General features: G+C 39.9%; 1 protein-coding gene across 5 annotated transcripts in view; it reads left to right on the top strand.

Moving 5' to 3' along the window:
- LOC115057168 (xenotropic and polytropic retrovirus receptor 1 homolog) overlaps positions 1 to 13,105 on the top strand; it is a 47,567-nt gene extending 34,462 nt beyond the window's left edge. For 2 of the 5 annotated variants that reach the window (XM_029524062.1, XM_029524061.1), the window contains 15 exons: positions 2,741 to 2,842; positions 4,188 to 4,411; positions 6,184 to 6,333; positions 6,552 to 6,635; positions 6,852 to 6,933; positions 7,405 to 7,494; positions 7,569 to 7,666; positions 7,790 to 7,969; positions 8,079 to 8,135; positions 8,397 to 8,562; positions 8,640 to 8,834; positions 10,248 to 10,414; positions 10,652 to 10,791; positions 11,200 to 11,421; positions 11,772 to 13,105. In XM_029524062.1, the coding sequence (XP_029379922.1) occupies positions 2,741 to 2,842; positions 4,188 to 4,411; positions 6,184 to 6,333; positions 6,552 to 6,635; positions 6,852 to 6,933; positions 7,405 to 7,494; positions 7,569 to 7,666; positions 7,790 to 7,969; positions 8,079 to 8,135; positions 8,397 to 8,562; positions 8,640 to 8,834; positions 10,248 to 10,414; positions 10,652 to 10,791; positions 11,200 to 11,421; positions 11,772 to 11,826 (2,012 nt within the window). In that variant the 3' untranslated portion in view covers positions 11,827 to 13,105. The remainder of the gene's footprint in view (positions 1 to 2,740; positions 2,843 to 4,187; positions 4,412 to 6,183; positions 6,334 to 6,551; positions 6,636 to 6,851; positions 6,934 to 7,404; positions 7,495 to 7,568; positions 7,667 to 7,789; positions 7,970 to 8,078; positions 8,136 to 8,396; positions 8,563 to 8,639; positions 8,835 to 10,247; positions 10,415 to 10,651; positions 10,792 to 11,199; positions 11,422 to 11,771) is intronic. The other 3 variants (XM_029524064.1, XM_029524063.1, XM_029524065.1) reach the window with 3 other exon arrangements.
- The last annotated feature ends 13,354 nt before the right edge of the window (positions 13,106 to 26,459 follow it).

Below are 26,459 nucleotides of genomic sequence, written 5' to 3'. Positions count from 1 at the left end.
TCAATGCAAACATTTTTAGGACAAGTTCAGCAATATGCACAAAAATTTTGAAGTTTCTAGGTGCTACGGTTTTATCATAGTTAGTGAAAATGTCTCTAACAATAGAAGACAACGGCAAGTCCACAAGCAACATCACATCAACAACAAAGGGAGTGTAAACATCTTCTTTATGCCGTTTCTTTCACCACCAAAAAGTCGTATACTGTCATAGAATCAAAACCAAAGAAAAATTGAGTTTATATCCCAATAAAGTTTTCAACAAGCTTGCTCACAAAAAGAAAAGAAGTCGGAAGTTATTTTCTATTGCCGTGGAATACGAATATTCTGTGCTACTGCTAATTTAAAGGTCAGTCAGAGTGCGCTTCTTTTATGCGCAGGTAGGGCCTCATGTCAATCAATGTCACATTGGTGACAAGTTTTTCATCAAATAGTAGAGACCCTAAGGTGCACAACTCACATTGTATGGAAAACCCTTCTCTTATGGTTTATGTTGTTGTTGTTGTTGTTGTTGTTTTTCTATGCTCCCCCCCCCCCCGTCTTCACTATCCTGTTTCTATTCAGTCTTTCTATCCACTCTGGTAACTTTACCAGCAAACCAATGCCACTACTGATAAAGGAGTAATAAATAATAATAATAATAATAATAAAGGAGTATCTCAGACTTTGCAGAGTAAAACTGTTTTAGGACAACAAGGCACCAGGAACATTCATTCTGCCTGCCCCAGCTGATGAACAGGACAGATCAAATCAAATCAAATCAGATTTATTTGTATAGCGCCACATCATAACAAAGTTACATCAAGGCACTTTACATATAGAGCAGGTCTAGACCAAACTCTTTATAAATTTATTTAAAGAGAGCCAACAGATCTCCCGATGAGCAAGCACTCGGCAACAGTGGCAAGGAAAAACTTCCTTTAAGAGGCAGAAACCTCGAGCAGAACCAGGCTCGGGGGGGCGGCCATCTGCCTCGACTGGTTGGGTTGAGAGTGGGAGAGAGAGAGAGTGAGACAGGCATTGGAGAGGGGGGGGTGTAGGCAGGAACATGTTGCTGCATGAAGTTCATGGAGTTGAGCTGTAGTGCAGAATTCATGAAATATGGGACCAGCAGGGGAGAAAAAAAAAAAAAATGAGTATTCCTATACAAGATAATGATAATGACAATACTGACACTGAATAGCTAAATCTGGAGGGGGGATTTGTAAATTCCACTTCTTTAAACTCTTTAAAAGCCTTACTGTGCTCTTAAGTTGTCATTCACACAGCCCATTTCTAAATTTACTTCTAACCCAGTTGTTTTACATTCAATCAAGATCTGGAACCACGTCAGAAGATCCGTCTCACTTACAGATCTGTCTCATGTTACACCTATTGCAAAAAATCACGTTTGTCCCATCGTTAATAAATGAGGTCTTTGATAGGTGGTCCAGAAGAGGTATGATCTCACTGGCTGATCTGTATATTGACAGCAATTTTGCCTCTTTTGAACAGTTGGTACAAAAATATCATATTCCAAATTACTTTTTTTTTTAATATATTTGCAGTTCCGGAATTTTGTATTCAAAAACTTGAATGTTTTCCCTTATGTCCTCCAACCTGTCTGTTAGACTCAATTTTTGTTTGTAAACTAGTTAGAAAACGAACGAGTCTTGCGCCAGCTCCATTCATTGCGCTTTTTGGTGTTGCCCAGATGGGCTCCCATCTTGAGATGTGGGAAAGAGCAATGTTGGCTTTCTCCTCTCTGCTAGGTAGGAGACTGATATTACTGAAATGGAAAGATGGAACACCTCCAATATACAGTCATTCATTGGATTAGGGAAATCATGTCAAGTTGGTAAAGATCTGATACACAATCAGGGGGACTGCTTGAAAATTTTACAAAATTTGGCAGCCTTTCCTAATGTTTGTTGAACATATGGAGGCAGATGATATAGTACTGTAACCCCAGCTGCTGTCCTCTGTCATCCCCCCTTTCTTTATGTTTGGCTATGTAAAGTCTGGTACTTGCGAAAGGTGGGGTGGGGAGGGAGGTTTTTGTTCTGTTGGACCTATGTTAAATTATAAACTGTAAATTGCAAAAACAAAATTAAAAGACCATCAAAAAATGAAGTAGCATCCAGGGAGAACTGGTGATGGTCACATACATGCACTGAAATAAAGAAATATTTAGCTGCAAGACTGCATCAATCTCATAATAAGTTGACACACCCTGTGGTGTCACTATGATGACAAATGCAGACAAAAAAAGGAAAACACAATTATTCTTCGAGCTACTACATTACATTACTGCCTTTGTGAGTGCTTTTGTTTTTATTCTCATGCATTGTCTTCATCTGTTGTCTTTGCATTTGATTAGTGGAGATGTGTGTCAAATCAAATTTATTTTTGACCGAGACAACACACTGATATACAGTTTATAGATAGTAATTTCTTTGTAAAATATAAATATAAAACATTTGACCTAATATGTAATGTCAGTCCCAGCTTGTAAACAATTGCAGAGGTTAATGACTTACCTGCTGCCATGTCACAGCACCATCTGCTGGTCAGAGCAGGACAGTACATGGCTCATCTGTATTTAGCCTAGAGATAACAGTTCTACCACACACGGTCAATCAGTCCTCCATGCCTCCTGTATGCTTACCTGGCCTTGCCCAAATTATATTCAGCTCCATTGTATTTCATTGGTCCTGTAAGATAGTAATTCTTCATGTATCTAACAGCTGGTCTCTTTCTACAGTCACAGATGAGGACACAGTCAAGCGATACTATGCCAAATTCGAGGAGAAGTTCTTCCAGACATGTGAAAAAGAACTGGCCAAGATCAACACATTCTACTCTGGTAATGACTACAACTAATCATACTAATAATACAACACAAATACATGCAGTCACTGACAACTGTATTAGGAATACTTGTGCAATCTGCAAATAACGTGGCAGCATAGACCAGGTGAGGAGCTTCACCTTGACTTCTGTTAATGCAGCATTTCTTGTATTACACCTATGACCCACCTGTAATACCCACGGAGGTATTACAGGTGGGTCATGCCAAATGGGAGGGGGAAAAAGCCACAGGTACTCAAACAACTTAGCCTAATAATTGTATTCATTTTGTAGATTATACCTGGTTAGTTTTAGCATTAGAATGGGGAGCTGAGATGTGACAGAACAATAGTGTGAATAGTATAATTGACGTTGGCATTTTAACTGCGGCGGAACAATAAAAAACTTCCTCGGAGCGAAGGCAGTGGGCACTGATTTGACGTATAGGAGGGATGGGTAAATAAATGGTCATTGACAGATTTGTAATTCTTATTATGTTCACTTGGACCTTTATGTTCCCATTCAATTGAATTCTTATGTTCCATTGTTACTGTGATGACACAACTGGCATTTTGATTGGCATGCACTTTTATTTTCTCCAGTGCTATTACTGGTTTTACCTTACATTCGTCATTTAAATAAATTTTGAGTAAAATAAAAAAAGTTTGAGAACCACTGCGTTAATGAGACATGATTACTCCTGGTCTGTACATCTAAAGCTGCTGAGCTATTGGATTTTCACTCACAACAGACTGAAGAGTTTCTACACATAATGGAGCCACAACCATTCAGTGTGCACAAACTCTGGAAGAAGCACCATGTTGGTCACAAAGTGGTCATAGGAGAGTGGACAGAATGATTTGGAGGTGCATAAACAATATGTCTGACCTGAGATCTGGGTAAACTACAACAACAGAGACCTTAGTAAACATTTTCCTAATGAGTTTATGTTCTTCATCTTTAGCTTCAAATCTTTGTCAATACAACATGATGTTAATTTTTTTACTCAGTGAATTAACTTCATGTAAAAATCGTTACTTTGTTTTTACTGTATTTGGCATTACTTATACAACATACAACAGACAGGGTCGTCTATCAGAATGACAAATACCCAATCACCAAGTAAAAATGTACAAAATGGAATTTGAGTTGGAAGGGGGCCCATTGTGTCCACAGCTGTCCTTTGGGATGCCGTCATTCTGATTGAGTGTTCCAATGTATATTCATGAAGTCCATTTTAAAATTTCGAGGGGAGAAACCCATCCATATGTCATATTATAATATGACAATAAATAAATAGTATTATGGCTATTAATCTGTCTTTTCAACTAGTTTCCCTCTGTTTCCTACTCCCCCACCAGAGAAGTTAGCTGAGGCGCAGCGTCGATTCGCCACACTGCAGAATGAGCTGCAGTCTTCCTTGGACGCCCAGAGAGAGAGCTCAGCTAATGGACGGGGCCTGAGGAGGAGGAAGACAGTGTTTGCTCTGTCGCAGCAGGAGCGATGTAAACACAGAAACATAAAAGACCTGCAGCTGGCCTTCTCCGAGTTCTACCTCAGCCTCATACTGCTGCAAAACTACCAGGTTTACATTCACACAAAAATATCTTTTATTGGATTGTATACCTTTATTTGACAGGGACAATGCTCCATGAAAAAAAAAAAAAGCTGCCAGTAAGCCAGAAATTTTCACCAGATTCCATGAAAACTGATTTAAACAGCAGCTCATCTGTTCATTTGCACAACAAAATAAACAATTAACATTACATTTCTTTTGCAGTGCAGACATAGTCACACACACAGCTATGTTAAATTATGTGTATCTTTTGTTCGTAATAATTGACTTAAGAATGTCTTAGCACAACATAAAACAGAATTAAGTTTTAATTTGAAGCTTTTGTGTTGTCCCTTCCAATTAAGGTAATGGTACACTCATCAGTGTTTTGATTCATCATCTCTAAGTCTCTCTGAGCAGTTGTTGGCAGCGAACCTCTGTAGAACTCTGATAAATCCACTCCTTAAGACCTCCACTTTCTTCAGTTAGCAGCTGGCCAAAATGGTGGAGCGAAAGAGATGGACCCAGTCCCAGTTTCCTAAGCCTTGACCTCCTAGACTTTAAGACAAATGTGTAAGGGGATGGCACAAACCGTAAAGATTTAGAACTTCACATCACATCAACAGAAAAAAAAGATAAATACACACAGTTCACGTTCTAAAGCACTGAGCTCAATTAATAAATGCTCGTTTGTTTCTGTAATTTTAACGTTTTCCTTTGTTTCATCTGCTTGAAATGCAGAGTTACCAAAATTTTGCATAAAGACTGTAAAAAAATTCTCTGCAATTACCTTGTTTTTCCAAAGCATATACCACTTCAGACACAGGTTGCTTCCAAATCGAATCAAATGTATTTATACTGCACCAAATCATAACAGAGTTACATCAAGGCTCTTAATTTATGGAGCAGGTCTAGACCAAATTATCTAGATTTTAGATTATATTCAGACATTGAAAAAAATCCCTCCTTGAACATGCACTTGGCAACAGTATTAACCTTAGACAGAGCCAGGCTCAGGAAGGGCTGCCATCTAAGAGCCCATTGATGTGGGGGCTAGAACCGTAAAAGGAGCTCTGAAGAGAGAGAAAGAAAAGCTCCTGACCGAGTTGTTGATTGAGCTAATCCCAATTTACATTCGGCGAGGGCAGGGTTCGTCCTGGACAGATATCCAGTCCGTCGCAGTGCCAACACATAGAGACAGACAAACAACCACTCATACTCAAACTCATGCCATGGCAATTTAGAATAACCAGTCAGCCTAGACATGCATGTTTTTGGACTGTGGGAGGAAACTTTAGTAACTGAAGTAAACCCATGCAAGCATGTTGAGAACATACAAACTCCACACAGAAAGGCCCCAGGCCTGGAAATCAAACCCATGAGCTTCTTGCTATGAGGCAACAGTGCTAACCACTATGTGGCTGTGTTGGCCTTATGGTAATTATAACTATTTTGTTAATATAGTTTGCTCCTTGGTGGTGAATTATGCAGCTCTTAGTGCCTTCTCCATGAGCCAATTGGTTGTAAACAGCAAACTGCACGTTTTATGTAAATGCACACTGATCAAGGCAGGAAGACCCGTGTTAAATAGGGATTTGATAACTGGCTTCAAGTGGCCGCATTACGGAAGTCCGGGTAAGTGAAGCTAGGTAACGAAAACAAATTCTGGGCATGTTAGTACAACTTCATGATACAGGCTCCATGACAGCTTCATGATACATCATGTGTCTATCGCTTCTCCCCACTATCCCCCATAATACCTGTGTCTCTCTCGCTCTCTCTCTCGCTTTGGTTCGCCATAGAATCTGAACTTCACAGGTTTCAGGAAGATCCTTAAGAAGCATGATAAGATTCTGGAGACATCTAGGGGAGCTGATTGGAGGGTGGCCCACGTGGAAGTGGCTCCATTTTACACTTGCAAGAAAATCACACAGCTCATCTCTGAGACTGAGGTACACACACACACACACACACACACACACACACACACACACTGTCCCACAAGTCAACTAAGGTCTAATGAGTAAATACAGTTACCAAATCTCATAATTAGAAGGGTGATAAAAACTTTTGTTCACGTCATGCTGTTTACACATACTGTTATTCAAATCTCAGTTTGATTAAGAACTAAGAAAGCAGAGAGGACTGCTGTGACATGTGTGTGTTTCAGGCTCTGGTAACAACAGAGCTGGAAGGTGGAGATAGGCAGAAAGCAATGAAGAGGCTCAGGGTGCCTCCACTGGGAGCTGCACAGGTCAGAGAGACACTCCTGATTGTGTCTTCATTATGTCTTCTTTGTGTCTGCTTCATTATGTTCTCTTTGTGTCTTCATTATGTCTTCTTCATCTCTTCATTATGCCATCTTTGCATCTTTGTTATATCGTCTTCATTTCTTCATTATGTCTTCTTTTGTGTCTTCAATATGTCCTCCTAATGTCATGTTGTTGACCATGTCTCTGTTCACCTGCAGCCTGCGCCTGCTTGGACTACATTTCGGGTTGGACTTTATTGTGGAGTTTTTCTTGTCTTAATGGTTACTGTGGTCATTACAGGTAACCCACACACAACAAAATAACAAACCAATTTGTGAGATGTAAAGGTCTGCACCTTTCAGTGATTATCACGTGACTATCTTTGACTGACATGTCATGACATGTTTTTGTTGCACACACTAATTTCTCAGAAATAATCACTGTGATGAATGAACAATGAATTCTGAATTAGTGTCATTTTTAAGTAAGAGTTTAAAAATGGTTTAAAAAGACTTCCTTTACCTTTGCAAGGTGAGTCTTTACTCAGCCTCATGGGTACCTAGTTGAACTTAGATTTAATCAGCAACAGTGCCAGACTATGTGATTGGGTCACAGTTTTTAAAAATGAAGAGGCTCTACAACAATTGCATAAGCAGTGTCCTGATATCAAGAGGATTCGCCTGTAAAGAAGAATCATGTGACTTTACATTCAACCTCTGGATCAGCTTTGTTTTCATATGTTTATCTTGCTTTCTCTCACTCCCTCATCAGGAGCAGTGGTGATACGTAGTGCTGATGTTTGGCCCATGGTCAGGATCTACAGAGGAGGGTTTCTCTTGATAGAATTTCTATTCTTATTAGGTACACATACACACGACACACCTATACACGCTGATCGGTTGGTCTGTCTGGCTGACTGTCTGTTTGTCTTCCAGGCATCAACACCTACGGCTGGAGACAGGCAGGGGTTAATCATGTGCTCATATTTGAACTCAATCCCAGAAACAACCTGTCACATCAACATCTTTTTGAGGTCTGAACATGCTGCCTTACAAACAAATGGCTGAAACTCACCTCACAGACACACTGTTACAAACAGAAGTGTTAACTTTGTATTTGTCAGGGTATAATGGATATTTTGTGTGTGTGAGAGCAGATTGCTGGTCTACTAGGGGTGCTGTGGTGCGTCAGCCTGCTTTCCTGTCTCTTCAGTGACAGCATCCTGGTGCCAATGCAGGCCAACCCTCTGGCTCTCTATGGCCTGTTTCTCCTCTTCCTCATCAACCCCTTCAAGACGTGCTACTACAAGTCACGTTTCTGGCTGCTCAAGCTCCTGGTAACTCCATTTACTCAAAAACATCAGACAGGTTCTGTCTTTTTTTTTTGTTTTTTTAAGAGTTAGTAACTGAAAGTTCTGATTCTAAGCTTCCTTTCCTTCATCTCAGAGGGAAGAGCAGTGGGCGAACATGAGAAATAATAAAAGTTGGCTTTTGTCTGTGAGGGTCAGTAAGGTTATGAATAACTGGTGGTGGGAAACTCGTCAACCAAACGAAATGATGAGTTTGAATTGCTTCTCTTGTATCTCCGTAGCTGCATGCATGTAGGGCTGTATGCAACACATACTTTCAGTATTGATCCATCTATCAATTATTTTTCTATAATTGGTTCTATAAAATGGCCATCACATGAAAAAAGTTTCTTTGAGAGTAGTTAACCTGCTGTTCCCAAGGACCTGACTGACTGATGTGTACTGTCTTCTGCAGTTTCGTGTGGTGACAGCTCCGTTCCATCGTGTGGGCTTTGCAGACTTTTGGCTTGCTGACCAGCTGAATTCTCTGGTGGTAGTTCTGATGGATCTGGAGTACATGATCTGCTTCTACAGTTTTGAGTTGGACTGGAAGAAACTTGATGGGCTCATCAGCAGTAAAGGTGACACAGAGGTTATAACATAGCTTCCAGAATTGACCCTGTGACAAGAGTCTCACATTCGTGTTGTGTGTTTGCAGGCAAAGACGTGTGTAACTCTTACTCCTATGGGGTCCGTGCTGTCATCCAATGTCTTCCTGCATGGTTCCGGTTTGTCCAATGTCTGCGACGTTACCGTGACACCAAACGGGCCTTCCCTCACTTGGTCAATGCCGGGAAATACTCTACTTCTTTTTTTGTTGTCACATTTGCTGCTCTCTACAGCACCCACAAAGGTAAAAACAAGCCACTAAAACTATGCCCTTGGTTAGTGAATTAGCTTTTTAGTTCCTTCAAGAGAATTACCAGGAACTTTTAGTTCTAGTACCCTTTATTCATTAATTTATTCATTCATCTTGTACCACTTTTCTGTTTCCAGGTTGTTTAGGATGTTTAAAGTCTGTATTTTAAATGGACGGAATTGTTACCATACTGTTACTGGATTCAGTACCTGAATCCAATATTGCTACTCTCTCACTCATTTTCTGCTGGGTATCTGTAAGTTTCACAGATACCCAACCCTGGAACAAATCCCAGCCAACATTCCAGGCGAGGTTTGAGGTACACCCTGGTCACTAGCCAATTGCAGAGACACACAGAGAAAAACAACCACTCACATTTAGGCCTATGGACAATTTAGGGAAACCAATCAACCCAGACATGTCTTTGGACTGTGAGAGGAAACCTACGCAGGCATGGGGAGAACCTGGAAACACCCCACAGAAAAGCCCAACCTATGACCTTACTGTGAGGCAGCAATACTAACTACTATAAATAAATCAAGTAAGAAGTAATGCAATACAATAAGAAGGTTGTGGGTTCGGTTCCCAGGCCTGCATGGGTTTCCTCCAGGTACTCCAGTTTCCTCCCACCATCCAAAGACATGCATGTTTGGGTTATTTGGTGACTCTGGGTGTAAGTGTGTGTGGTTGGTTTTTATCTGTCTCTGTGTGTTGGCCCTGTGATGGACTGGCGACCTGTCCAGGGTGTACCCCACCCTCGCCCAGATTGATCTTGGATTGGCTCCAGCACCCCCATGACCCAGAAACGGATGAGCGGTTGAAGATGCTGTCAACATCCACTTTTATTTACAGTCTGACTCCAACCCATTAACATGACCCCCAAATGAAAACCAAGATATTCCCAATTCCAGTGTGTTCCTGGCCTCACACGTAGATGTTTTTCTTTTTTTTTTTTTGGCCTAGAGCACAGAGTCTGACTGGAGAACCTGGGACACTATTATAGCACTAACCACTTCACTTTCTGCATTGCCATCCAAATTTTATGTGAAAGTTTATGCTTTGAGCCAGGTAATTTTGTACCCATCAGGTCAGGTACTGAACCAATTTGCTGGATTGTGTTCTGGCTGCACAGTCAAACCAATCATGACCATCTTGGGTTGCATAGAACCCAGGATGTAACAACTTTGTTCACTGCTGTTGGTGTCACAGTATGCCCCATACTGTAGTAACAGCACGGTCAGAGAAAGACGTAGGCAAGATGATGTTTTTGCAGAGACCTGGACTGTATGCTGCTTTCAGAAAACAATATTCTTTGACTGATTTTTTTTTTTCCCCATTTTTAAACTAAGCGATGATCCTACTGCAGCCATCCAACTTTTCTCTTTCCCTCCCTCTCTCACTCCTCAGCGGAAAAGCATGCTGATACCCAGATCTTCTTATACTTGTACATCAGCTGTTTAGTGATCAGCTCATGTTACACACTGGTATGGGATTTGAAAATGGACTGGGGCCTGTTTGACCGCAATGCTGGAGAGAACACCTTCCTGAGGGAGGAGATAGTCTATCCACACAAGGTACCAGTGCACATTTGGAGAAAGCTCCATGGAGGGATTAGTTGGGTTTCTTTAAATAATCCTAGAAAATGTTTGGTTTGCATCTGCTCTCTATGGAAAGTGGCTTGAAGTTACTCTGTTATGATTTGGTATAAATAAAACTTATTTTGATTGGATTTTGTGGAGGGGATAGGCTGAGAGATGAGTGTGACTCTTCCAGTGTCAGGATATAAAGTTTATGTTCTCTCTTTTCCTCAGGCATATTACTACAGTGCTATAGTGGAGGATGTGCTATTGCGCTTTTCATGGACTTTAACTGTCACTCTCAGCACAATCCCTGATCTACATGGCATCTCTGATATACTGGCCACTGTTCTCGCCCCACTGGAGGTCTTTAGGTATACTACTTGATTTCAACCCTGTTTCTTCTTCCTCCAGCTCCTGTTGCTCTTGTCCATAATGTAAACTCACTGTTTTTCGAAAGTGTAAAACAGTAGACCTCAATCTGCTATAGATTGCAGCAGTGAGGTTCACTGCTAGATTAAATAAATCCATGTGGTTTGGAAAAGGTTCAAATGAGAAAGAATATTCTCAATACCAGAATCACTCATTCAATTTCAAAAATTCAAAAAATTCAAACAAATTGCCTCATTAATATTCAAAAATTGAAAACTGTTCCACTTTTATACCAGTTAAAAAAAAACACACACACTGATTATTCTAATATCATCTAAAGACAAAATTTACCTTCCACACTAAAATGCATATATATATGTCTGCTAATGGTCAGTTTTTTTCCCCTTCAGGCGGTTTGTGTGGAACTTTTTCCGCTTGGAGAATGAACATTTGAACAACTGTGGTGAGTTCAGGGCTGTCCGAGACATTAGCGTGGCACCTCTCAATGCTGATGACCAGACACTGCTGGAACAAATGATGGACCAGGAGGATGGAGTAAGGAACCGGCAGGGCAAAAAGAGCTGGAAGAGGAGCTACAGCATGAGTCTGCGCAGACCACGTCTCGCCTCACAGTAAGTTTTTACAGCAACAGACTCACTCAACAACAAGCATGGCAATTAACTGACAACTAAACCTGTTTTGCAATCTTACTAAATCTCTCTGTCTGCATGATCCAAGACTGAAATTTGACAATATAACTAAACGAACAGGATTAGAAAAGTCTTACTAAAAAAGGCTATCAAAATCAAATGACAATGGCTCGGATATAAACTCAGTGAGTCCAATATCCGTTAAATCAACTGTGACATCTGAACTTTGCAGTCTCCTAAAATTTTGATGAGTTTAACCTTTCACTCTGTTTATGGCATAGACAGCTGTTTGGTTTCTCTAGTCAAATCACACTCTGCCTTCTCACCCCCAGGTCCAAAACCCGTGACACCAAGGTTTTGATAGAGGATACAGATGATGACTCCTGACATCAGGCCACGCCCCTCGCCTGGGTCCAGAATTTATTCAAAGGGGGGAACTCTGCCTCCTAACCAAGGAATTACCCAGCGAGTTGGGTGTTGAACTCTCAACCAAGCTTTAAACTCTCATTCCTACATAATCCTTTTCCAGTGCACAAGCCTCTGCCTAGGTTCAGAACTATTTCCACAGAGAAACTAACAGACATGAGCAAACCCAGGAGGAAGGCCATCAAGCTCCCAATGCTTCCTTCAATAATAACCGTGGGTGGGTTTATTACTTCAACTCTTCCTTACCCCAGCAGTGGGTGAGAAATGTCTCTCCTTGACATCCACAGCCCCTGTGAGGTGCACCCACTGCTTAGCCATTGTTCTCAGCCCAGCATGAACAACACAGCTATATGAAATGCAAGCTGATCACCCTGACAGGAAGTTTCCCTGCTCCCTCTCCAGCACCACATAGTTCCCTCACAGAGAAAAGCTGACGCTTCAATCTGATGAGCCCCCCACCTTAGCTATTAATCCCCTACCCTCCCAGCATCCAGGTAACACTTAGAAAAATGCCTGGAATGCACGGAATACAAGATGGACCATTTGCTCCTGGAGAGTTCACAAGTTCCCCTATAGTGTAGACCAGGAAATGAAGCTTAAGCCCCTTTTCTTCCTGTTGGACAATGAAAAAGGAAACACACTTGTCCTGTCCCCTGCTGCCCCCTCCTGATTCCCAGCTTACCTTGGTCAAAAGACTGTGCTGAGGAACATTTGGTACTGCCAGTCAGGAGCTGGCTTGACTGTCTGTGCTTTTCAGCTTGTTCATTGTCACAGAGCTGCCTACCTGCACCTTACATGCTTTAGACAGACATACACACACACACACACACACACCATTAAAGAGTGATTTTAAGACAGTGATTTTAACATAATTTATTGTTCATGGACATGCAACACACACACACACACACACACATAGACTATATATTATTTGTTACAGTAGTTGTAAATATTAAAAGGACCAAAACAGAAAGTGGTGTGAAAATATGAAAAACACTATGGAACAGCAGTTGGAATGACTGCTTATCTAAGAAACTTGACTTTTGTTTCTTGAAAGAGATCGTCTGAAGTTTCCCACAGTAAGTCCCTGTGTGAGAAAATATCCTTCATAGGAAAAACTGAAACATCGCTGGTGAATGTATGCCAACATCTGTATGTATAATTGGGGAAGCACGTCTGAGCACCACTTGTCATCACCTGTAAACCAACCAGTTATTAAAAACTGAGGAATTTTATTTCATTTCCTGAAACATTTATGAAAAATCTGTAGATGAATCAAGTGAAAACTGCTTGTTTATCAAACAGTTGTCTGTGAAAGTGGTTCAATTAAATTTGGTGACAATGATACAGGATTAGGGTCACCTGTCTGTCAATCAGTCACATTTGGCTTCAAGCAGTCATGATCAAAAGGATGATGTAGTTAAATTAAATCTCGTGCATTAACAACACTGGTGGTTGCTTTCCAGCCACAGTCAGCAGCAAGGTATGCACACACATCATCACATCATCTGTGAACTGCTGAATTACGTTAAAGTAACTTTTTTTCTGTATGTCAGCACCACAGGTGCGAAAGTCAATATGTGTTGCCAAATGATTGTTGTTGTCAATTGGCTGCTGCAGTGAGGCATTACCACTGCAGGTGACTATCCACAAGTTTAGTTTGGTAAAGGTTTTTTGGCCATACACCCCTTGTGATGCAACCTGGACCGAAACACCAAACAAGGGATTAGCAGTCAATTTGCCATGCCAGCTGAGGTGCTAATTAGGTGCTTTGCATTAACTCTGAGTGTTTGGACAATTTAGAGCATTAGAATGCTAAAAGAAATGGGAAATTTAGGCATAATTTCAGTTTATTTCAGTGGCCTCTGCATTAAAATCCACAGGGCCAAGGAACTGCACTCAATTTAAATCTACATAATTTTCTGCCCTCTGAGAGACAAGGTCAAAGTTTTAATTGATGAAAAATGTGATTAGCTCACCAGCTGACCCTATGTGCTAAATATTTAGTTTAACGAAGTGTTGTGAGCTGGGCTTGAAGGTGCCATGTGCACCACTGAAGTAAGATGATAGTTGGTCGTCACAGGTAATGTGAGATAGCATGAACATTTTCAACCCATTCAGGGTGGAGCTAAGAAGGTCATTAGATTAGTGCTATTAAACTCATCCATGGTGTCAGCAAGTGTCACTTTTTCGGACAGTTAACAGTTTGGTTGGATCAACAGTGGTGTTAGTTCAGGTTCAGTCTGGTGAACTGAGCAGCTATTTTTTCTTTGCAACATCTCCTGTCTCTGGAAGGTAAAAGAAGCGCCAGCTTTGCTTTCTTTAACATCTGGAGCTCAGGACTAGTTTCTTGTTTATTTATATTTTAATCAAACACCTAAGTTTGGTCTGCGTTCAATCATTTCTTTACGGCGGAAACAATCATTCCATCCAAAGAAACCAGTATAATTTCTTTCAGGATTTATTTTCTACCTCCTCAGGTCTTCATGTTGATATGTGTTCCCTGTTTCATAAACATATTCAATGGTGAAAAAAAATGTTACCTCAGGACATAGTTTTGCACCTTAACCTGCTAATGCACAAGCAGGACATGAGCAATTTGACTTCCTGTCACGTTGCACTATTATTGTAAATCTCTCACAAATACACCAAGGGGTCTGGGTTAGCCTATCTTAGCTTTTAGCTTAACATCCAAACCCAGGAGATGGCAAATAGGATGATTCCTGAAGAACTGTCACTATACATCCAATCCCATAAATGGTGTTCTGATTCCGTTCCTATTGCTTTAATATTTCAGCTGCAGGAAGGCTGACAAGGCTCTAATTGATTTGGACCATAATGCACTGGGGTTAGATATGTTATTATTTACCTTTTTAGTTCTCATTACATTCCAGACAATGCCTCAGATTTGAGATGATGACAGATAGGCCCCGTATATATTTCTTTTGCACAAGTAGATATATGTTGGTGTCACATAGTACCAGTATCAGACTGACAGTAAGCATTGTCAAATTCAAACAAAACATTGTTTTTGAATTTCAAATTTGAATTTCAAATTGCTCCAGATTTCAAACTACATTTATTGCATTTTATTTAGGCTGCTGTTTGTGTTTGAAACATTTAATTCTGAAACTGCTGAGTTGATCAAATTAATGAATATGTAGGAAACCATGTTGATATTTTTCCAAGTTAAGCATCAGAACCACTGAGCTCCAGTTCTAATCCAGAAAAAAGTAATTCAGAACATCTTAAGGATTTTTTCACAAGTTGCTTTATCACCAAGCTGCCCATTAGACCAAGGAATATGTTTCCAACTCTTAAGTCTTCATCACACACCACTGATGATGCTGTCAAGCAAAGAGGAACTTTTCTTTTCTCTTTGATCAGTCATTGATTATTTTTTTCCACCAGTGAAGTGAATTTAAATCAGACAGTTAGATTTCTTCATAAAGTTCATAAATAAGTTTGATGGCATCAGAACTACTATTTTGAAGTTGAACCTGCTTAAAATTAAGAATTCAGTTTGCACTGCCCTGTTTCATTCACACAAATGTTGCCAAAGAGATAATTAAGTTAAATGAGTGTTTTCCCTATGGTGATCTGGCATTGTAAGGGTCTATACCTATTGTGGTTTTCATTTGGGGACCTGGTGAATGACATAAATCTCTATTAAATTGTATGTGTGTGCCACTTAAGAACAAATGCGTTTGTAAGAGTGGTTACTGCAAATCTTACAGCACAGGGCAACTACAGAAGCTGGCTCTTTAAATGTCTGTCAGACATTTAACTATGTTGAAGTAGTTTTCAAGACCTGGATTGCAATTATACAAGTGAAGTGTAAAACCAGACAGATGGAACAGCAGTTCTGTTATACACACCCATACCTCATCATCCTTCAGTCTTCACTGGGCCGTGAGTTCTGCCATGTAGAGTCTCAGATGACATGACACTCAGATTTGATTCTTTGTTTTCAGTCTTACACAGGATGTGTGAAGATCTTAAGGTACTTCCTGCCCACTGGCCCAACGCTCAATCAGGTTGTGTTGTGTCCACACAGAGCATTTTCATCCACCCCACTACAGCGTGACCCATAGCTGTTGATTATACAATACATTATATATTAGTGAATATATTGATCATGCACATTGTATAATCAGTGACTGTGCTGTGGGTGTTGTCTTGTATCTCCAGTAGCAGGGTGATGCTACAGAGCTGCCTGGTCCACCAACCCTGGTAGTTTTTCAGTAAACTGCTCAAATTCTTCTTTGTCTTTGTGTGTCTGTTTCCAACATACAGCAGTTTTCCCTTTCAAGTTATAGAGACAAACAATAGATGAAAGACTTTAGTCTCAGTAACACTGGAAACTCATTTTGAATATGATACTTGATATTTCATTTTCTGTGATTTTATAGCTTAACTCTGTTACATTTCTTATTCCAAATGTATTTGTTTTCAAACTGTCTATGTGTTTGGTGCAAATCTGAATCCTGTTCGACTTGATGACAGCAGACTTCCATCCAAGATCGCTGATTTATTGATCACATTGCCGGGAGCTGCTGTATTCAATGCAGAGTGTAGCTGTCTTCAAAATAGTCCAATATAGTAAGTAATAGTGCTGATTAGCTGGAAACCATCCTACTCTTAAAATTCAATTTTTGTCCATACAGGTAGAACAAAACAGAGCAAAAGGGCCATTTTACCCAGTGTTTTACCTGAAGCATTATAAGAAAAATATGCTAATATACCCTACTATTATAACCACCTCCCTAAAATGATGCAGGTTCCACTTTTGCTGCAAAAACAGTACTGACCCCAAAGATCTGGACTCTTTCAATCCTCCTTTTTTTTTTTCTTAGCATTTTTCTGAATTTGAACTACAAGACAAAAAGTGCATCAATCTCATAAAAATTTGACACACCAAAACTATGAGGTCAAAGTATTTATTTAATTGCCTGTGACCATCATCATCCCTCCCTGGAAAAAGGTTTGTTGATGTTTATTGAGTAAAATGAACTTTATGAGGCTGTAAAGCTAGGGGAAAAAATTTGCAGATGAGAAAGTTGATAGTCCAGATAGGGGAAAAGTGTCCCAACTGAAGAACTGAGTCAAAGCAGTATATAGTGTTCAGTAATAGGTTGAGAGAACAGCTGAGCCCATTTTTCACAGCATTCATAATTTTTTTTTTGTGAGGGCCTCCGGATGCAGGATACCACATCCACCGCAAACCCTGCTGTCACCAGCACACCAGTGACACAGGACACTGAACGGCCGCTTCCACACCCACGGTGATTGCTGCCATTGAGTAAACCCATAAGTGCTAAACCAGAATCCAGCCACAGGGGCCAGCCAGGAGTGAGGGTTAGGGTTAAACTGCTGGGGCCAGCCAGCACCAACCCGAGAGGCAGGGACAGGGAAAAGGCCCCAGAGTCACAGGGCACGCCCACACATGGGAGCAAGGGAGGTTGGCAAGGCAGACCCCCTCAGAGCCAGAGAACAACCCCAGGGTGAGGAGGAGAGGAATACCCCTAATGCATGCAAGGTCCTGTGGTCCATGGGTCCACTGTGGTATTCCTCGATTTGGGGGTTGATAACAACATTGACATAAACAGGGATTATAACATTACCAGAGATAAAAATACCACAGTACACTGACGGTGAATGTTTGTGCAGATGGAGGTTTAGGGAGTCAATGAATGCTACCTGTTTGTGTGTAAAGTGAGTCGATTGTTGCTGTTGTTTTTTTCTGGTATCAGCTATTTTTTCTCAAATTATATATGTTCTGATGACAAGTGTTCAACCAGTCTGGTTGAACACTTGTTAAATCTCCATGCAGGCCACATTGAGTACAGATTGGAATAGATGGTTTGGTAAATTGATAGTTGTCAGAATGCCAAGTAAGCAAAGGTTAAGAGTGGGATTCTACGGTCCAAGATGGAGGACAGTTTCTGTGTTACTGTTCACCTGACTGTTCTATTTGTTGATTTTGTGTTAAAAATTCAAGAGTGGATACCTTTGATATTGGTGTATTGCTGATGCCAGTGGCTTGATGAATATAGCAAACAGTAAGGGAAAGAGAAGGCACTCTTGTCAGGTTCTCGTCTTCAGAGTGAAGCTTTTTAATGTGTTCCCATTAGTAGTGACTGTAGCCTTGGGTTAGTTATGCAGTGCAATGGATAAATCTCCAAAGCAAAATTTGTAGCAAAAAAGGAGTACCAGTTAACTTTGTAAAAGGCTTTTTCGATTTTTCATCAAAATTAGCAATCTGACGTTTTTTATAGAAAGTCGACATGTAATGAAGCCTATTTGGTCATTGTGAATTCTCAAAGATTATTGTCTCCAATCTAGAAGCAAGTGCCTTAAAGATTATTTTGATATATCGCTATCGATTAGTTACACAGGATGGTAACTAAAAGGAGTGTTAGATCTTTATCTGGTTTTGTAAGTAATTTAATTTTAGCTATATTCATGTGGGGTTTTATATAAGTGGTGCTTTTTATCTGTCACTTTCCTGAACATTAATCTAAATCTAAATTAACACTCGTCAACCCGCCAAATGCGGGTTAAATTTAATTTTGGTGGGTGTTGATAAAAACTTACTAGCCAGTTTGGCCGGTGGTGCATGAGGCAGTCGTGTCGGTCAGATATACTCTACGCTATCTTTTGTTCTGGGTCGTTTGTACCCCAGGCAGTGAGTTCTACATTTCCAATAAATACTGTGCTGTAATGCTACGTAATGACGTTTAATACGCCCGTTGGCTGCAAGAATGCAGGTATTTCACACTAGAGTGCAACCAGCGCGACAAACGAACAGAGATAGATAATGAGAGTGAGGTAGATAAAAACGGCAGAGCTAAAGTTGAACGTAAGAATGTATTTTCACGTCTTAAGTAAAACTAAACTAAATGCGGTGGTGGTTGAACTTGGGACAGACAATGTTGGGCGAGAAGAGAAAGAATCGAGGGTATACGGATATCGGCGAAACGGAAAAAAAGAAACTTTAACGTCAGCTGGCTAGTGGAAATTCTGATTGTCTGGTAACTTTAGATTAAAAAAAATTAATTTCGAACCCTGCTGACCAGTAATGTTTCATAAATTCATCAGGGAAGCCATTCGGACCTTGAGCTTTGCCCACTGGCATACTTTCTAATGCAGTTAATAGTTGATGAGTGGTCAGCAGTTATGTAAGATGTTTCTTTGTTCTTTGGTTGGTTGAGGCAGATTTAGATTTTTGAGGAAGGTCTGAATGTCTTCTAGGTTTCGGTTGTTTGGTGTTGAATGGAGTTTCTAGTAAAAACTATACAAGATATGATTGATTTCCTGGGAGGATTGTGTATATTTGCCATTTGAAGCCTGAATTGTCACTATGAGAGATTTTGTGTTGTAGCATTGAACTTGATTTCTAAAAATATTGCCAGATTTTAATTTTATTAATTAATTTATTTTATTTTATTTTATTTTTTTTGTGTGTTAAAATTTTGGTATCAGAGTTGTTGGAGTGTTTTGTTTGTTTGTTTTTCGATAGGATAATATCTAATAATTTAGCATTTTGTAGTTAACGCCATGATTTTTCATTCAGATTTTTGCATATTATTTCATTAGTTGTTATTTTAACCTTGACTTTCTTTTTATCCTGTTAAACCTTTATTTTTTCTTGAAATAGGAGGAAGATATAATTTTGGTTATGAATACAGCCTTCTCAATATCCCAGATCAGAGAAATCAAATTCAAAATTTGTCAAATTCTGGATCCTTAAGTAATGAAATGTGTTGCCAATTGGGAGACAGTTTAAGGGTTGATTTTATATGAAGGTGGACAGACACTGGTGCTTGATCACTGTTGAGGATTGGATTTATGCTGGTGTGGATTTTTTGTGCAATGACATTGTTTGTGAGGAAAAAGGCAATTATGAAAAAGAGGGATGTACTGTATATAATGCATACAATGTATTAAAAATAGATGCCTGTATCATGACTTATTGGCCTTCTGGGTCTGTTACCATACTGTTCAAAGTAAATGGTAATCTCCTCTGGAGAACCCCATTTGTCTTCTATCGTAAGAGGATACGATTTGATTAAAATCTGGTCTGTAAGAGGTTTTTCTTCTAATTCTAGTAAATGTGTTTCTTGAATGAGGAAAATATCCATAGTCCGTAATTTAGATTTTATTTTGTCGAAGTGTGAATGCCATGCACATTCCAGGTTACTATATTTAAGCAATACACTGAGAGAGAGAATGTTCAATCATTCTGTGTATGAATAATGAGAATGATCTGCATGTGTCTCTATGTAACTTTTGACTGCTACCAGTATGTAGAGCATTACAATCAGTGATTTGAGTGGACCCTGGAAGTGAATGTTGGAGTCTTAGGTTGTAAATGTGTAGCTATTTGAGGGAGGTGTTTACAGAAAAGTCACAGGCTATGTCTTATAATTGTACCTCAAGGCCTGGACAAGAAACAGCTAAGTTATTAATGAAGGCTATATAACAAAAAAAGCAATTGTATAGGTGGAGAGGTGAGGTGATGAGTGAAAATGAGTGTGGAGGAGAGGGAGAAAGAAGAAAGAGGTAGAAAAAGAAGAAACTTTATTTATGTAGCACATTTCCTGCCAAAGGCAACTCAATGTGGTTCACAACATAAATACACAATTGCAAAAATGTAAAAATATATATAAATAAATAGAGCATTGCAATGTACAGTTATATACAAACACAAATAATAATAATAAATAATAATAATCAATGTGAATTGGTGATTTGGGACTGGCCTATGGAAAAAAAATTCTGAAAAGAAACATTTTTAGTCTGGTTTTGAAAGTGCTGATAGCTGCTGGAGCACTTCTGATATTTTGAGGGAGAGGCTGCCACTTTTTTGGGGCATGATAATTTAAATCTGATTCACCTGATTTGGTTTTGATCCTGGGGACGACAAGGAGACCATTGGATGATGACCTGAGATGTCTTGATGGTGTGTATGGATTGAGCAGTGCTATCATATACTTTCAAGTGGAACCATTTAGTGCTTTATAGACAGTTGAGAGAATTTTAAAATCAATTCTTGCCTGAAAAGGGAGCCAGTGCAGAGTCTTAAGGACTGTAGTTGTACTACAGTACAGAGTGGTAGAGGTCTGACTGATTTTTGACAGATACTGGGAAAGAGGCTATTCCAATAATCTAGTTACACATGCGTGAACAAATTTCTCAGCATCAGAATGTGACAGGAAGCTTTGGAATTTTGAGATAAGATTAAAGAAGAAGGAGGATTTTGTGACACTATTTATATGATGGTGGAAGTTAAAGTCTGCATTAATGGTGATACCAAGATTTCTAGCATATTCAAAGTTGCTGAGAGAGAGGGATTCTAGGTATGCTGTGATTGTATCTCTTTTTGGTTTTGAGCCTATTGTAATTTTATTGTTAAATTGTGGTAAGTTGTGGTTCATCCAGCTGTTGATGTCCTTAATGCATAGGCATTTGTAGCACGTTTTGGAGGGTGCTGCCCTCCAAAACGCCCTAAACTGACCCCAGCACCCCTAAAATTTACGAGCTTTTTTCCTCTATGTCCATGTTTAATATGCTGAAGAAATGTCAAAACCATATACAGTTTATGGTTTAAATGTAATATTTTAACAACAAAAATACAACTGCACCCCCCATGCTTCGAAAATGGTTTGATCCACCCCATCCCTCCCACTTTTCCCTATTCCCAGCTCTGAGCACTTCATCTGCAACAATTCCCTTCGAGAGTGTGAGGTGTAAGTACCTGGCACTAAACCAGGATAAGTGACATATTTCTTATTTCATATTTCATATTTCGTGACTTATTTCTGCCACTCAATACCAACACATTATCATCATCACCAGTCCTTATTTCTGCTGCATTGAGTCGTAGATCACTCTTTATGTTAGGTAAGAGTTAGCTGGCGGTTTTTCCTGTGAAGGAACGCTACAGGTAGTCAGGCAACATTGTACCTTAGGCAGGGTTGCCTCTCTTCTATTATTTTATTTATGATTAGTATTATTATTATTATTATTTTGGAGATTTCAAGGATTTCTCTTTTTTTGAGAAGTTGATTTTTATTTATGTATTTGTATTATATAATACAGACAAGAAGGAAAAAGGCAGAGGCAAACATTGATAAAGTCAATTTCTGTTAATGATTTCTGTTTACATGTTGTGCATTGCATTTCAAATAAAACTCTAAGAAGACTTAGAGTAAAAAGACTAAGGCCAATTTTTGGTACTCACTATAGGGAGCTGTTTTACTCCAGAAACATACATATATACTGTTTATGTGTATATGTATATGTATATGTATATGTTGAGGAGCTGATGAGTTGTCTTCTTCCAGAACTGAGTAAATTTGTTCATACAGTACATAGTACACAGTACACAATATTTATTTTATGATTCCAATCCATTCCTCTTTTGCTTTAGCTTAGCATTTAAATAACTTTTCTTACATTTGTTGGTTTAGGTGATTAGCTACACCTATGCAAGTGTTGCAGTAAGCGTGTTACGTCATTTCCTGTCACTGGTGGTTGTGCAATGTTACCTTGTGTGCTCTCTCTGCTATCCACCTGCTTAATGAACAGTAAACCGTTATCAAACTTATACTAGCCAAGAACGCCATCTCTTCCCCCTTCCTAAGCTTTACAGACAATTCTGTAGCTCCACTAATCGAACTAAGCGATTAGCAATGTCCTGTAGCTCTCTCTGTCTCCACTCTCTCTTCCTCCTTCTCCCTCTCCTCTCCTCTCCTGTACTGTCTGCCTCATGTCTAGCTATTCTTCTGCCTCCTTTTATGATAGCACCTCTTGTCATAGATGCAGGAAGATGGTAGAAATGGAGGTGAAAATTAGCAAGTTTTAGTCACGGCTTAGCTAGCCCATCCTATACTAGTGTAGCTAGCCGTCCCCCTGTAGCCAGCGCGGGCCAACCTAGACCGGCTCCTACAGCAGCCGAGAGAGTTTCCTCCCCCCCAGTGGCCTCCAAGCAGCCGGGATCTAGTCAGGACGGCTGGGTGACTGTCCGAGACAAGAGGCACCACCGACCAGTTCACATTTCCAACAGGTTCTCGCCAGTCAGAAGTCACAAAAATTAATGTGGAATCAATGTGCAAGTTTGCTTAAACAATGTCGGACACTGTAGTTTTCTCTGTAGTTTCCTCCCCAATCGGACCAGTGATGACATGTATAGCCGCATGTCGTCATTTAACCGCTGGCTGTTGAGGTGGTGTCCTGAAAACAATGTGGCCTACATAGATAAGTGGAAGATTTTCTGGGGGAGACCTGGTCTGATTCGACGAGATGGTGTCCATCCCACCGTGGATGGAGCCACTCTCATATTTAGGCATATGGCCGATTTTATTAGAAATCCAAAACCCTGACAATCCCGAGTCAAGACCAGGAGGCAGAGCCGCAGTTTAACACGCTCCTCTGCGCCCCTGCGTCAGAGCGGTCACCTGCTGAGAATAGAATAGTCTCTGCCTATGTTTAGGTCTATAGAAACTGTGTCTGTCCCCCGACCACCTAAATTAGAAGAGTTACTAAACCCAAATTAAACAGAAGAGGAGCGAAAAACAAAAACTTAACTGAAATCAAAACAGCCACAAATTCGATCTAAAATATCACTGCAGTTAAATGTGGACTGTTGAAAATTCCATCGCTATCATCAAAATCCCTACTCGTCAATGATCTCATAACTGATCATCGTATTGATTTATTTTGTATAACTGAAACCTGGCTGCAGCAGGATGAGTATGTTAGCATTAATGAAGCTATACCCCTCACTCATGTTAATTTTCATATCCCTTGTACCACAGGTCGAGGAGGGGGTCGGCTGTGATATTTCAATCAAGCCTATTAATCAACCCTAGACCAAAATCTTTCCCACTCAAACTGGAAAGGTGAGAAATCAGTTCTATTAGTTACAGTATACCGTCCAGCTGGTCCGATAGAATTCCTATCAGAGTTTTCTGAGTTTATATCAGAGTTAGTACTCAGTACAGATTAAATCATAATACTGGGAGATTTCAATATACATGTTGATGTAGAAAGCCACAGCCTTAGTTCTGGGTTTCTTTCCCTACTAGACTCAGTTGGCTTCATGTGGATGAACCCACTCACGACTACAATCATATCCTTGACCTTGTTCTAACATATGGCATTGAAAGTTAACAATTTTTCCTCAAAACTCTCTTCTGACCAACCATTACCTCACTACATTTGAGTTTACTTTAATGGGCTGCACAGCATCGAGGAATAAACTCAACTATAGAAGATGTTTATCTGAAGTTTCTGTGGCTAAATTTAAAGAGAACATTCAGTCATCATTTCCAACAATGCCATATCTAAATTCAAATGAGGATTTCTCCCATACGCAGGTTGATGACCTTGTGATTAGCACTATAGCCACACTGTGTTCAAATCTTGATGATGCTGCCCCTCTCAAAAAGAAAGTAATAAAACAGAGGAAGCTTGCTCCCTGGTGTAATTCCCAAATTCATGCCTTAAAGCAGACATCAAGGAAATTAGAAAGTGTTCCAGGCGTTCCAGTAACCCGGAAGAGTCTCACCTGAAAAGATAGCTTAAAAACATAAAAGCTCTCCGTAGTGCTAGAAGTTCATATTACTCTGCACTAATAGAAGAAAACAAGAACAACCCCAGGTTTCTCTTCAGCACTTTAGCCTGACTGACAGAGAGCCATAGCTCAATTGAACCAGTGATCCCCTTAGCTCTAAGCAGCAATGTTTTTATGGACTTTTTTAAAGATAAAATTCTCGCAATTAGAGAAAGAATTCATCAGCTCTTACCTACATTAGACAATAATCTTCTACTGAATACAGCAACTCCTGAATCAACTGCAACACCTCTTTTACATCTGGAGTCATTCTCACCTCTGCATCTCTCAGAGCTAGCTTCTATAGTCTCATCATCCAGATGATCAACCTGTCTATTAGACCCAGTACCAACTAGCCTCTTTAAAGAGATTTTTTTTATTTTTTATTTCTAGATCTGATTAATTAAGTTATGTACTTCAGACTCTTAAGACCGCAGTCATTAAACCCCACCTTAAAAAGCTGAATCTTGATTCAGATGTTTTGGCAAACTATAGACCCAAATCAAACCTTCCATTTATTTCTAGAATTATTGAGAAAGCCATAGCAAGACAATTACATGACCATCTGGATGAGAATGGTTTGCTTGAAGAGTTTCAGTCAGGATTTAAAGCCCATCATAGCATCACAGAAACAGCACTGGTTAAAGTTTCCAATGATATTCCAATGGCTTCAGTCAATGGATCAGTCTCCATACTTCTTCTAGATCTCAGTGCTGCATTCAACACCATAGATCATATTTTATTACAGAGACAAGAACATGAGGAAGCTCAACATCAACTTTCACTGTTATGCAGACGATACTCAGCTGTACTTATCAATGAAGCCAAATGAAGTCAGTCAGATAGTCGGACTGCAGACATTTCTTGAAGATATGAAAGTCTGGATGACCCAAAATTTTTTAATTCTTAACTCTGACAAAACGTAGGTTATTGTACTTGGCCCCATGGACCTCAGAGAAACGATATCTAATGAGTCTGGACGGCATTAGTTTGGCTTCCAGCTCCACTGTAAGAAACCTTGGAGTAACTTTTGACCACGACATGTCCTTTGTCCCTCACATAAAACAAGTTAGTCGGGCAGCTTTCTTCCACCTGAGAAACATTAGGAAAATCAGAAACATCCTGTCTCAGGATGATGCAGAAAAACTAGTCCATGCATTTGTAACTTCTTGGCTGGACTACTGTAACTCATTACTATCCGGATGTCCAAACAAATCTCTGATTTCTCTGATCTTCTTGGGCCTATCAGGGGCTGGTTGGCACTGGCTTCAGTTGTCCAGTTGGCATTGCTCTTACTACTGTGTAAGGTACTTTGCGCCTAGGCTCGCACCACTTACATTGGAAGACTTTCACATACACCTGATCTCCTGGCAACATCCTGGCCACATCCTGGTCCCGATTGACCTCTTGGGCTTTCTCCTACATGTATATAGAGCTATGGACAACAGTTAGTTGTTTCATATATGCTTTTAGCTCATCTTGCAATTGCTCAAGCAACAGTCCCTTATAAGGGACATTTTCAGAATAACGACACATTGCAGATTTTTCTAAATGAGACAGTTTGCATTGCCTTACGTTCATGGGATAGAGTTTTGTTCAAACAAAATACATTCAGAATTTATAGTTGCAACGGTATATGCAGTGACACAGCGTATCAGCACAGACAGCTTTGCTGTGTTGAAGAACAATCACATTTTGAGCAGTATTAAATTCTATACTCTCCGACTCTCCAACTCTTCGTTTTGTGGTTGGACAGCTTAGCTTTTCTAACATACAACAGGGACCCAACTCGTCCCTCCTTTCTCTCAGACAGCCTGTCCAAACATTATGATTGGCCAGTCACACCGCCAGATATGCCCAATCAGCCAAAATACAATTTACGTTGATCAAGCCGTCACAGAGCCCCATCTTTGCTTCTCATAAATACATAACCATAATAGCAAAGCACATTCTTTTTACAGAATTTGGTGGCAGA

Source organism: Echeneis naucrates, chromosome 17 (assembly GCF_900963305.1).
Source record: "Echeneis naucrates chromosome 17, fEcheNa1.1, whole genome shotgun sequence".
Lineage (NCBI taxonomy): Eukaryota > Metazoa > Chordata > Actinopteri > Carangiformes > Echeneidae > Echeneis > Echeneis naucrates.
Note: the sequence above shows the minus strand (reverse complement) of the source record. Positions and strands in the feature narration are given on the sequence as shown.